Raw genomic sequence first — 14,199 nt, forward strand, 5'->3', positions numbered from 1 at the left:
ATTCAACCACTATTAACTCTCAATTGGCAAGGTTGTTAGCTCAGATGATGGGATTAGGAACCTCCTTTGGATTGAAAGATTGAGATCATTTTTTACACTGTTGACACAACTATTGTCCAGCCACACAGATGTTTTCACATCTTCTGCTTGTGTCTGACTTTGTTGTTGCACCTATTAAGGCAGAATGATATTAAGAAGGATGTACTACAAGGATCTATTCTAAGGTAACTGCTTATATATTATGTATTCTTTTTATTCACATCTTCCGAAAATTTGCTCTAATTGTTTTATTCAGTTATATGCAGATGACACCGTTATATACACATCTGACAACAAAGACCAAATACCCTCGTGGTTTAACTGTCGCTCAAACGTCATCCAAGCTGTTACATGGTGGTGCTGAGGGTGGTGATCAAATCATTATTTCATAATCACTATGTGGTCTGACAAAATCAGCATACATAGAGGTTAATAACAACAGCTATGTGATTAGTCACATTTGAAATGAGTGATTACAGAGAAAACTAGATATGACAGCCCTAAATGTGCAGACAGACACAGCCGTTTAGTCAGCCTGTTAAACCTCCCTTAAGTCCCTTTTTAAATGAGTGCTAACAGACAAGTTGTCTTCTTAACTTTACATCCTGTTTAATCTTTTCATGACAAGTTGCACTGTGCTAACCTTGTTTTAGTAAATATCTACAACCTTGTGTGTAATAGATTATGATCATCCAGCACACCCCCTGTATAATATGAAATACAATAAGAAAATTCACAAGCTGATTTGGGACTCCTCACTGTATTCAGATAGAGTACTGATGAGGGAGCACCTCTGCGACCCCTAGTGGCAGAAAAACAAACAGTATATTAGATTTCATTTGGCTGGAGGACACTGCATGCTTGCTGTGGTAACCGCAGGGGGAGCTGCAACCACTTGCAAACACTTTTATGTGCTATTGCTGTAACTTTAGGAGACATCTTAATTGTGTCTCTATGTTTTTGAATCTTTTTTACTTTTTTTTGTTCCTAACATCTTTTAGCTTCATTCAAATCATCATACTGACTTAGATACACTCACCCTTTCTTTTCTTTTTAGTGCCTATAGTTTCTAATGAAATTGGGAGACATACTTTTATATGTAAATCATCATCTAAAAAAACTGCATCATTCAGATCTATTACTTCTTTTCATGACTTCAAGAGTTATTGTTTTATTTGTTTTGTTTTTTTTTTACCTCAAATGTAGGGCTGGATACAAAAAATCTTTTCATTTTTGCCTTTTCTCAGAGAACGTCTGTGCTAATGTGAGCACAGATATATCATCAAATGTCATTCCTTTTCTCACCAAGAGCTGTCTCCAGTGGTCGAAAGCAATGCCAATGTTAATTCTTGTTTTGCTCCTATTTCTATTTGCAAGATAAGCAGTGAGCCTTGGTCTGGCCTGAGAGTCTCCTCACTTTCCAATAATGAGTCACTGTAATGTCTAATCTACCCAGAGGAAGCTGAGCACTGCTCAGCATATTATATCTCTACTATTGTAAACACAACAATGGCTAAAATTCTGAGCAAGCGACCATCACCACCACCCACTTCCAGCAAGAAACCATGTTCAGCTGCAGACAAAACTTACAAACAGCCTCTTTAAAAGTAGATGGGCTGTACTTAGCTGAATCATCTGCTCCTGACATTTACATTTACTCAAGCAGGTACTTTTTACCCAGAGCGACTTACAAGTGAGGGACAACACATGTTTTTAAAAACATGTTTTTAAAATATGCATGATGATGACACCCTTGTAAGTGGTGCACGTTTTTTTTATTGTTCTTGTTCAACTGTTTTTCACATGAAAGCCTAGATTCAGAGAAGTGCTTTATGCACACTGGGTATTTATTATCTGATGTTTCTGAATCATCAAGAATTAAATAAAACCAACCCTACTCAAATGCACTTCTTGTTCTTGAACTTTCCCTTACTTACCCATAATATAGACACATTGGGGTATTCGAAGTAAGCATGAGAAGAAGTAGCCATTCGAGGATAGTAAACTGTGGCCATAATAGGACACACATGCTCAGCAACAATACTCAGATAAGATATGGCATTCAAACGATGATTGATTGGTATTAATGTTCCTCTCCAGACATGTTTTAAACTATGTAAAAATATTCTGCTATGATAAATATTTTGTCTAACATGGTGTTCCCATATAAAAAGTAAAAAAAATAAAATAAAAAACCGGGGGTTGGTAAGCACGCTCATTTCCTCATTGAAAAATCTGGATCAGTCCTTATGCCCTGCTCAGCACCACTGCTTGCACTAGGCTGACAGATGGAACAGCAGTATATCAGTATGATTAGCAGAGGAAATGTCAGAGAGACTTGTTTGACACGTGTTTGAGCCTCAGTTAGACCCAGGAGTTTATTGTGCAACAAAACTGGCATCTAGAAGATGCATGAGAACTGTAAGCGTAGTTAATTGGTTATGTTGTTTGTTAGCTTGTAACTGGTAGTGGCTGACACAGTTTTAGTGGCTATGCTAACGCAAACTCTTGCTCTCTGTAATGATAATGTTTTGATGACTGGTGAAGGACTAACGCGTATCAAGATTGTTAGTGTTGGAGGAAAATCGGAGTGACTCAGCAACATGTTTGAGCCTCAGTCCGACCCAGAGTCAGAGGAGGAGTGTGTGTCGGTGTAATACTACCTGAACCCTGCATTTGCCTGTTGCTCACAATTCTCTTTATCCACTCACTTAAGTTTCATAACAAGATGTAGCCAGTCATAGGTGTGACGATGACCTCGTCACTGAATATAAATGGCACATGGTAAAGATACTCAGTGGTGCATTTACAGATGGTCATTCAGATGCAAAGTGTTTTCTGGCATAGTGGTGGGTGCACACACCATATTAGAGCTGCAGCTTCAGCTTTGCACACATCCACTGCAGTGATATGTGCGATATCGGTCGGGTCAGGTTGTTTGTTCATGCTCATCTCATTTTGCCGGAGTGTCACCATGTTTGGATGTTCCTCTCCTCCACAGTCCCGGGGACTGAAACAGAGCTGCTACCTGCTACTGTCTTATATAGGAGCAGCGGTAACCTGCACAGGTGTGCTGATGGCAGATGATACCATGTTTAACTATGTCATGGGTTGTGTTGCCTAATTAGTTAAATTATAGTGAGATATTGGGAATTATTTAAGTAATTCAATTGGTAAATTGTGTTTGCTCTGATAAGTTATAGTTCTTGTAGAGTTGCATAATGGGGGGAAATAGAAGATAACTGATTTAAGTACATTGTTGGTTGGTCTAGGGGGAGAGGCTTAGCATTTATAAGCCTCTGGCCAGCAAGGCTCTCGAGGAAGAGGAGTGCAAGGCTGTCTGAGTGTGGCTGTGAATCAGGCAGTTGACTTCTGCAAGTTGTAAGTAATTTCTTTGTTTTATTTTTCCTGTTTTTGCTGTGGACGTCCAAAGTTTTGTTCTCACTATTATTTTGTGTAAATAAAAGCACCTCAACTTACTTTTGTGCCTTAAGCCATCTTTTTCAGTTTCTAACACAGCTAACCCACAGTTGTTTTGACAATAGGAATAAAGTAGGTATGCAGATATCAACAAGCCAAGTTAATATCTGTCAAGTTTTTTTAACAAAGAAATGATGCGCATTAATGAATTTAAGAACAAATCTTAAAGTAAGCAGAAGGACCAATAAAAGACTTAGTAATAGGAAAACTACGGTTCCTTTGTTGCTATGTAGAATTTGCTTTAACAATAGAAGTTTTGTGCTAATACTACTGAGCCGAAAATATAAACTCACTGAACTCATCAAAAACACATTCCACAAATGAGAGTGGACACAAAGGATTTGCACTGCAATTATAGTTTACTGAGGGCACACAGAGTGAATGAGATGCTCAACATGAGGTGCCCTAAATAAAGTAAAATGCAGTATCAGTTTATTTTTGCCTTATTTGTGAGATTCTTGCTCCTTCACTGGGAACAGACTGTTAAGTTTGTGTTCTCGCACCTTTATTTATGGACAAAATGTGTTTGAACTGGCAGATGGGGACCCACTTACCCAGAGATTTCAAATACCGTGCTAAGTCAAGCAAACCAGGAAACAATGAGTTGGCAGGAAGTAGGTGACTGATTTTCCACAGTCCCACGTTAGAGACAATCGGAACTCACTAGTGTCCGTTCTCCGCTTCCTCCAGAAACTGCACCAGGCCACCCGTCTCCAGAGAGAGGTCCCGTGCATCACAAGACTCATAAGTTAGTTGCACCCGGAAACGACTGCTGTCACCCTGCATAAAGAAATAACTGAGTCAAACCAGTTCCATTCTTGATATGGTTCCAGGCTTGCAAAATGGATGAATTCACTGAACCCCACACGAACAAATTGATCTTCAATTTTAACTGACCATCACTTTTGCTGGTTAGAGTGACAAAAGTCACCAGGGACAGAGTATATTGGCTGATGTTAATCAAATAACCTGCCCACAAGCCAAAGTGAAACTTGGTTAATATGCTGTGCCATTACTCAGCCATATAGTTATATATTTATATTTATGGACTCGACTGTCTTTCTCTCGTTAAATGATCTGCTGTAGCTGGTCACGTTACGTCAGTTTCAGTGGTTGGAATGTCCTGTTAAATTTTTGTATATACAGTTTCATAGTTTAAATCGGGGCCTCCAGTGTTGGGAGCAAGAAGCTGTTGAACAACAAGATGTGTAAAAGTAATAAAACCTGTTATGATATTTCATGATGTCTGTTGCTCAAAACTGCAATGTTTTTTGTACTGTTTTAGTTATGTTAAATCTCTCAGACACTACATTATTTAGTTTAAAATGTTGAAAGAAAAATCTGAATAGATTTGTTGAAGCTGCAATCATTAGGTTTTTTGGGAGGAGAAATCCTCAACAGGCTTTACATCAGTGCAACTTTAAGGGATACAAAAGGATTCATATTTAATAGGAGGTTGTGATTACATCCAAACAACACAGAGAGCTGGGTGTTTCAGTTGTTCTTTGATGTCTCAAAGTTACATCCTCTGGTGGGAATCACACTTTCCTTACTGCTGATGAACACAAAGATTTTTAATTGCCATCTATCACGCGGTGCAAAAATGTTAATTCCTAAGTGTGTGCATGTGTGCACCACTAATATGGTCAGTGTGTGTGTTGCATGTGTGCCTGTGTGACTGTCTACTGTATATTACACTGATTATAATGAATCTGGAAAGCCTGCCATACCCAGTTAACCTGTGCTGCTATAATCCTCCCCCTCTTTTGTCTTTCCTCCCTTGTTTCTTAAATGTCAAGTCGTCAGTGCCCACTGCTAACGAGATGCACGTCCATGGGAAATAATTAAGCAGTGGAGGGGTCCTTTTTAAAGGGATCAGATGGGGATTTAGTAGAAAAGGGGAACGTGAAGAATGAGTGCAGAGGAAAGAAGGGTGAGAGGAGAGCTGTCAAGGGATGGTGAGTGATCACAGATTGCAATGATTTATGACGCGAGCTGACATGACCGAGTAGGACCGGAATGGGTTTGGTCAAGCTGCATTTTTCACTTTGACCAAAGTTTCACAATGTTGAGGGCCACTGAAATCATGTTTTATTTTTAATCATAATAAGATTATTTCTAGCTTTGAGATTTGTTCAGTTTCACTATTAAATACATTTCAGAAAGTAGGCCCAGTAATGCTGCAGGCAATGTTCTGGTTAAACTTTCTTACATTTTCTAGCAAAAATGAGCTGTAATGTTGAGTGTTACCTACATTTTTATTGTTACCTTCCTCTTCTGAAGAGTTGGAGGATTCCTCTGCACTGGAGGGGATCGTCTCAAAGTCCTCTGTGTCCATGGACGGGAGACGCCTCTGTGTCCAGCCTGAGGAGAATTCATGCAAATCATTATCCACTGAAATGTACTGAAAAACAAGGGATATTTCTGTTCCAGTTGGCAGGCGATGGTGCTTCACTGACAGGAAATCAATGTCACCGTGCAATTAAGTAATTTGTCTTATATATGTCATCATCATCATCATCAAAGCTTGATGGATCTGTTTGCCAGAATCAAACCTTTAGCCAAGCTTCACACACTCAGAATGAGATGTGGTCAAGAACACTGTAGAATACCTAATGGTTATTCCTAACACTGAAGGAAGACTTTATGCTGAAATACAAAGTTCCATCTAAGGTTCGATTGTAAGGTAGGTCTTGCAACAGAAAATTCTGTATGAAATGAAACCTTGAGGAGTTTGCATGCAAAAAATCTAAAAATAGCAGAAACAACAACAGTATTATTCATTTGTTCAAATGCTCAAGTGACCTCCTGTGGTCATCCAAATCAACAAGTCTACAAGGCTACCAGGGCTCATACCTGACCCTACCCCTGCACCCCTGGCCACATGTAATTTCTTTGGGCTCCTTGGGTCAAGACCCAGCCACCAGACACTTGCCAGCACACTTCCCTCCCAGGTCTGGACCAGTTTGCTTCGGAAGAGCCTACCAGGTGCTGTTGCCCCTAACAGCACAGCATCCAGGATCACTGGGACACACAGTGGCAATTCTCACAGGAATTCATTATTTCATATAAATTAGCATTGCTAATTTTTCAAATCTGAGGTTTATATGGATTTATTTTCTTTTCCTTCTTCCTTCTACTTGATGAAAAGACACAGATTAAGTAATGAATGTGAGCTTTTAGATTCCTTTTTTGATTAAATTGATGAAAAATTGTAACAGTCCTCTATAGTTGGAGTCAAAGTTTAGTGCACCTAGCTAGACAACAGCATTGCTTAGCGTGTAATCTGAAGCCCTCAGTGCCTGTAGCCCCACCCAGGTACATAATCACAGTCGCTGTAGCAATCTATGGTTATTCATGTATAAGGAATTTTTGACCAAAGTACACTAATGGCTACAGAGCACTTGGACTGTGCTGCTCAAGCCGCTCGGAGCCATTTGAAGGCTGGTGAAGGCTGACATGGACTACAGGTTACATTCCAGCTGAGATCTTTGGAGCACTATTTCTTTAAGGCCACTCTGACGGTGAATGTGCCACAGACAGCAGATCAAGTTACGCATCAGAGGGTCTGGTAAAAATAAATGAGCCAAAATAAAAGACTGGTCAAAACAAAATAATTTACCAAAACTAAATTTTCTCAACAACTTGTGAACACATGAAACTGACATCAGTTGCACCAATCAGACAACCACACACATCACTGTTGGAGATGAGTCTTCCACTGCAGTTACCTGGTTGGGAGGTGGATCTAGGGACAACTGAGGTGCCACCAGCAGCGGTAGCAGTGCCGCTAGTCATGCTCTGACGTTTCCCGGCTGCAGCCATAGCACCACGCAAAGTATCTGGAGGGAAGCCAAATGCTTTATACCATGCTTTTCATGATGATCACTCAATGGCCACTCAACATCGTCAACCTCAACCAAAATTTAAAACGGGAGTTGTTGATGGGTAAAATAAAATTCAGTCTATCTTGTCAAGACAGCAGTGCAACTCTACTCATGCAGAAATCAAGTAAAAAGTGGGCAACAGGCCTAAACACCAACAAACCGCTCCCTACACACACACACACACACACACACACACACACACAAAACCAAATATTTTATCTAATACTCTTTTTATTTGATTTGCATGCATTTTTTCATATCACAAATCACAACAAGTCAACTGTACACTGCAAGTCAACGCAGCAGGCAAGAGGTGGGAACACAGAAAATGAACAAGCACAAATATAGGTGCACAAACACCACACATCACCAAGAAATAAAGAAAAAAAGCTACAAAAATAAATTTCACCTAATTAACAAAACAACAGCCTAAAAGGCCCAGCATGCTCAGAGCTTGTAGATTACACACCGTGGCTTCAAAAAGTATTGTTTTTGCACATTTCATTGTGTTGCAGATTTAACTGGACAAATCATTATTTTTGGCCCATCAGTCTACGTTCCATAACCTGTGACAAAGTGAAAACATGTTTTTAGAAATTTTTGCTAATTTATAAAAAAATCTGAAACTGCAATCTGTCAGTACATTGTAGAATTTCCTTTGGCAGCAATTATAGCTGTGAGTCTTCTTGGGTACGTCTCTAGGAGGTTTGCACATCTGGATTTGGGCAGTTTATCACATTTTTCCTGGCATATCCTCTCAAGATCTGTTGGATTGGATGGGAGGCATCTCTGAACTGCTGTCTTCAGGTTGTGGGCTATTGAGTGTAGACTGATGGACAAAATATTTAGCCATTTAAAATTAAATTAAATCTTAACCTATTAACACAAATAGGTGTGCAAAAAGTGAAGGGGTCTGAATGCTTTCTGAAGCCACTGTACGTGACATATCTTTGCATGTACCTTCATAACCAAATGGAGTGGGATCACTCTTTATCTCATGTCTCTTGCTCTTTATGCTAGCAGAGAGGGGGCCTGGTCAGGGAAAATGACATACAACCAGAGGCTTGATTAGATCAATTTTTTAAATAAAACGACCCTGTCTCGAAAGATTACCTTTTCTGTATAACTAAACTGCAACAGCAAACATGTTTTGTTTTATGTTGCAGTTTAGTTCGATAGAAGCATAAGGTGACAGGGTTGTTAAAAAGAAGGCTGGCACACAGCATTATGCCAAAACTTTCCTTTTAAAGTCCCTTTTAGATATGAAATTTGTAACACTGAGCTTTCATCTTTTCAAGTAAAGGCTTTTTGTCATTCAGACATAGGTGTCCATTATATAAATGTTCGTTATGATTTTATTCACACCATTATGAAAAGAGGCACAATGCTCACAGAAGCAGCACTACTGGAGATTCAGTGATTATTTATTTTAAAACCTTTTACGCACTGTTAAAACAGATTTTGTGTTTTTTGTGGCTTAATACTGACCATCATAACCATCAGACATTTGTAGCTAACCACCAACTCTCTAAGTAGCTCTAACTCCTGGATTTCATTATTATTATATATAATATATAAATTATACATAAATTATATAAATAGAACACAGAATTCATGTTGGCTAGACTGCCTCATATAGTCTGTGAGTGCCAAAACAAAGTGAAAAATTACAATTATAATATTTATATAATGTAAATAAAGCACTTGCTGGATTTTTTCCATGACAACTTCAAATGTCCTCAGACTTCCTCTTGGTTTGAACTGTTTTTATATACCTTTAACCAAACAAACCAAAAAAAATCAAAACTTTAAATTAATTTTGGTTTAATTTCATGTTAAATTGCACATTTATATATCTCCTGTGCATACTGTAGCCTCTCCTTTATTTTGACAATATGACATTCAAAGTTGGGCAGTGCAGGAAGTGTATATGTACAGTATATATTCCTGGGTCCTACATGCCATGACCAACTCAAGGGCTTACTCAAATGACCATCATGTAAAAAAGCTAGTACATCTACAGACTGCAGTGTGTGTCTGAAGAGAGCTTAAACCCTTAACATATGCTGTCCCACCTGTGGGAAAAGGGTATGTGCACACATTTATATTACATGCAGTAGATCAAAGTTGAACCAAGAAGTTGGTCTGCAAACTGTGACTGATATTTACAAATAGTTTTATAGTATAGTATAGTTTTATAATAGTTTTAACATTATTATTTTGACATGGTCAACTAACTGCTCCTATTACTTGCTGCATCTAAGTTCTTTTTAGCAATGTTGCCTTACCATCAGATTTCAGCAATGATCATAGTAGTAAAATACAGGTGTTACTAATAACATTCACAATGGCTCTGTTCTATTCAAGTGTCCCAGTAGCTGTGCCAGTGAATCAGCGTGAGCAATACCAGACACTTGAAACCAAAGTGTTTAGGTGGAATTCAGCCAAAGCTAATTTTAGAATTTACACCTGTGTTATTCTGACTGTGCTATGTGAAAATGTCTTCTGTGTAAAAGACCTGTTAATTTGGTGAATGTGTTTTTATTATTTATTAGTGTTAGGACTGATAGCCAAATCTACAAAAATAAGACCCATGTTACAAAAAAAGTAATCATTTAAACTGCTCAGTTTGTGAATGGGATCTATGGAATCTCACCAGGACTACTTATTTAACTGCCTGACACCAACATAGAATTACATTGTGTCATACATATAGCAGAGCATGTGTTTCTATTTTACCAGTCAAACATGATATTTTTAGGTATTAAGTGGATGACAATTTAAATCAGAGGCCAAAAAGTTAAAATCATGTTCCCAACTCCACTGAGCACCCTACAACCAATGTGACCTGAAGCACTGTAAGTGGTCAGATGTTAATGAAACAGTCTCAACTGCATGTAAGAAATATAACTACAGCAGACAAGTGAGTCTGAGTCTGAGTGGAAACATTTCAAAAGAAAACTTCAGTAGCTTTCTTCTGGTGTTATTAATTCCTCCCATGCCTTTGCCTGGTTGAAAATGAACTTCTCGTCTGTATTCCTACAGTAAATTGTATTTATATTGCCACTTTGAATGTCACCCTACGTTCCAAATGTCAGCTTATCAAAATTCTTATTTCCTGATGCTTTTTAAAAATAATATGTAAGTCTAGTCATTTGCTGCTTTTTTTTCCCTTTAATATTGTTTTGATTCTCAGCAAAGGCTTGACTTTATCTGCGCATCTCATAAATTTCGAGCTAGCAGTAAATGGAGAGAAGGTTATAAGAAAATGGCTCTATACATGTCTGCAGATACACAATGATCTGACTATAGATTCAGTCTGAGTCTGTGTTACTGGCCTGAGAATGAGTGAAATTGCATGAATTGAGGGGTAAACCCACCTGAACACCATTTTCTCATCTTTTGATTATGTTTGGTGGTAACACATTGACACATTTTTCTACCACGAAATTAATATAAAACAGTTCTTAGCATTTATCCTGGTGTAGGCTACTGCATAAACCTTACCAATGTAAACTGTATGAGGATGTTATCTTCAAATAGTAACAGAAATCACAGTTAGCCATTTTTTGGAGTCAATCACATTAATTTTTATTTATCACCCCACTTTTTTGATGTATGAAAAAAAGAAAAGGGGTCTTTGAATACATATCAGAAATTCTCCTTTTTGATTGATGGCTGAGCCATCAGGCGTACCAGAACATAATGTAAACTAACTTGCTTTTAGCTTACAATCCAAGGACGTGCAGCATGCTATTAGCAGCGACACTTAAGAATAAGGACCACATCATTTAGCATCTGAACTAGTTGGTGCTATCATTTGCAGGCAAGTTTTAAAACTGTTGAATTTGTTACAGCGAACCGGCTAATTAGCTCCTTAGTCTGCAAACTCACATCAGCAGTGCACTTCTCAGTGGATGGCTATTTTGTAGCTATTTTAGCAAGCTAATATGCAGGACATGCTCATGCTTGTTGCTAGAAGGGAGACATGAGCAAAGCTTATGTGTCCTGTGGCTAATCGTTTGCAGCTGTTTTCATGTCTGGTATTGCCTGGTGTGAGAATTATTATATTTGTATGATAATTTAGCCCTATGTACGAAGTGTTGAGATTCACAGAACAGCTTTGGTTTCATATACAGTAGAGGAAATAATTATTTGATCCCTCGCTGATTTTGTAAGTTTGCCCACTGACAAAGAAACAAACAAAAACAAAAGTCTATAATTTTAATGGTAGGTTTATTCAAATAGTGAGAGATAGAATATCAAAAAGAAAATCCAGGAAATCACTTTAAATAAAAGACATAAACAGACTTGCATTTTATCGAGTGAAATAAGTATTTGATCCCCTGGCAAAACATGGCTTAGTACTTGGTGGCAAAACCCTTGTTGGCAAGCACAGAGGTCAGACGTTTCTTGTAGTTAATTACCAGGTTTGTGCACATATCAGGAGGAATCTTGGTCCACTCCTCTTTGCAAATCATCTCCAAATCCTTATGGTTTCGAGGCTGTCGCTTCGAAACTCGAAGCTTCAGCTCCCTCCACAGATTTTCTATGGGATTAAGGTCCGGAGACTGGCTAGGCCACTCCATTACCATAATATGCTTCTTTTTGAGCCACTCCTTTGTTGCCTTGGCCGTATGTTTTGGGTCATTGTCGTGCTGGAAGACCCATCCACGACCCATTTTCAGTGCCCTGGTGGAGGGAAGAAGGTTGTCACTCAGGATCCTGTCCCCTTAGCAGAGAAACAGCCCCAAAGCATAATGTTTCCACCTCCATGCTTGACTTTGGGGACGGTGTTCTTGGGGTCATAGTCAGTATTTTTCTTCCTCCAAACACGGCAAGTTGAGTTGATGCCAAAGAGCTTGATTTTGGTTTCATCTGACCACAGCACTTTCTCCCAAGACTTCTCTGAATCATTCAGGTGATCATTGGCAAACTTCAGACGGGGCTGTACATGTGCCTTCTTGAGCAGGGGGACCTTGCGGGCACTGCAGGATTTTAATCCATTACGGTGTAGTGTGTTACCAATGGTTTTCTTGGTGACTGTGGTCCCAGCTGCCTTGAGATCATTAGCAAGCTCCTCCCGTGTAGTTCTTGGCTGATTTCTCATGATCAGTGATACGCCACGAGGTGAGATCTTGCGTGGAGCTCCAGAACGAGGTCGATTGATGGTCATTTTGTGTTTCTTCCATTTTCGAATAATTGCACCAACAGTTGTCTCTTTCTCACCCAGCTTCTTGCCTATGGTCTTGTAGCCCAATCCAGCCTTGTGTAGGTCTACAATCTTGTCTCTGATGTCCTTAGACAGCTCTTTGGTCTTGCCCATGGTGGAGAGGTTGGAGTCTGATTGCATGGATGGGTGTCTTTTATACAGGTGACTGATTGACACAGGTGTCTTTGCTGCAGGTAACAAGTTTTTTTTGGTGTGTCTAAGGAGTAGGAGTATTTAACCAGTCTGTGGGAGCCAGAATTGTTAATGTTGGCAGGGGATCAAATATTTATTTCACTCAATGAAATGCAAATCGATTTATATCTTTTATATAATGTGGTTTTCTGAATTTTCTTTTTGATATTCTGTTTCTCGTTGTAAAAAGGAACCTACTTTTAAAATTACAGATTGTTCGCTTCTATGTCAGTGGGCAAACTTACAAAATTAGTGAGGGATCAAATAATTATTTCCTCCACTGTAGTATCAAATTATTTTGTTTGTGCTGAACATATATCCTCATTAATTTACAAAAATAACATGTAAGCTATTTTCTTCCAAGCTATGATGCACAGTGTGTTTTTTATCCTGCACAGTCACACTGGCTTGTAGTTGAAGCAGTCAGCTCGGTGAACACAAATGCGTATTTTGTCAACAGTGCGATATAGGTTGCAAATTTGATTACAGGTGTGCTGCAGTAGGGATTTAAATGTACAATAGCTGCATTTAAGTACAATAATTCTGGCAAAGCTGATCTGCATAACCAGAGAAACAGCATTCTGGTACATGCACAGAGAGGATTTCTCCCTTTTGGATACAGATTTTTTTCTTAAAAGACAGTGGAGGGCATCCAATTTACAGAGATGTGTATGATAATGATAGAAAAATATGCAATTTAATTCCAGTTGGACTTTAAGGAAACAGTATAGTATAATTTTATTTGAACTGAGCTTTCTTTGCATTATAATAATCTGAGTGAAAGTCTGAATTAACCCACCTTTTCATTCAGCACTGAACCACTGAATAAGTCTATCAAGCAATGCAGAGTAGTAATTACACTTCATCCTGCTGAGCTGTACAAGTCCGTGTAGTTTGCTGTGTGTGTGACTGTGTGAGAGTAGTGAATGTAAACAGAAAAGAAAATGAAAGTGGAAAAGCAAGAAAATATTGAAAGAGCAAAAACTGGAGGCAGCTGATCAGGTACCTTTTGTGCGCCGTGTCGCGAAGGAGGAGGAAGAAGAGGAGGCAAGAGAAGAAGTGAGAGAGAAGCGGCGGGGGACCTCTGCCTCCTTAGCAGCAGGCTCTACAGGCGGAAAGGGATAAGGAAGCAGGAAGAGTCATGGAAAGAGACAAAAAGAACAAAGGGAAGGAAAGGGTGAAAAAAATGAAGAAGCAGAGGATGGGGTGTTACTCAGAACGTAAAAAAACATAAAAGAAGAAAAAAATAAAGAAAAGAAAAGAATATAATAAAGGAAGGGAAAAAGTTATTGCTTTAATATGCAGTTCCTTGCCACATCAAAACACACAGCTTTTAAAAGTAAAAAGATGATATTACCACTACTTACTATAAGCAGTGTAAGTATCACA

At 38.7% G+C, this 14,199-nt stretch overlaps 1 protein-coding gene across 2 annotated transcripts in view; it reads right to left on the reverse strand.

Moving 5' to 3' along the window:
• mcf2l2 (MCF.2 cell line derived transforming sequence-like 2) overlaps nt 1-14,199 on the reverse strand; it is a 124,370-nt gene that overhangs the window by 10,397 nt on the left and 99,774 nt on the right. The window contains exons 30-34 of one of the 2 annotated variants that reach the window (XM_071487343.1): nt 13,817-13,915; nt 8,367-8,438; nt 7,251-7,361; nt 5,774-5,883; nt 4,184-4,299 (exon numbers count right to left, since the gene is read on the reverse strand). In XM_071487343.1, the coding sequence (XP_071343444.1) occupies nt 4,184-4,299; nt 5,774-5,883; nt 7,251-7,361; nt 8,367-8,438; nt 13,817-13,915 (508 nt within the window). Of the gene's footprint in view, nt 1-4,182; nt 4,300-5,773; nt 5,884-7,250; nt 7,362-8,366; nt 8,439-13,816; nt 13,916-14,199 lie in introns of those variants that run through there. The other variant, XM_071487344.1, reaches the window with a different exon arrangement.

This window comes from Trachinotus anak, unplaced genomic scaffold (genome assembly GCF_046630095.1).
Source record: "Trachinotus anak isolate AG129_WGS33_773 ecotype Australia unplaced genomic scaffold, CSIRO_AGI_Tana_v1 ptg000010l, whole genome shotgun sequence".
Lineage (NCBI taxonomy): Eukaryota > Metazoa > Chordata > Actinopteri > Carangiformes > Carangidae > Trachinotus > Trachinotus anak.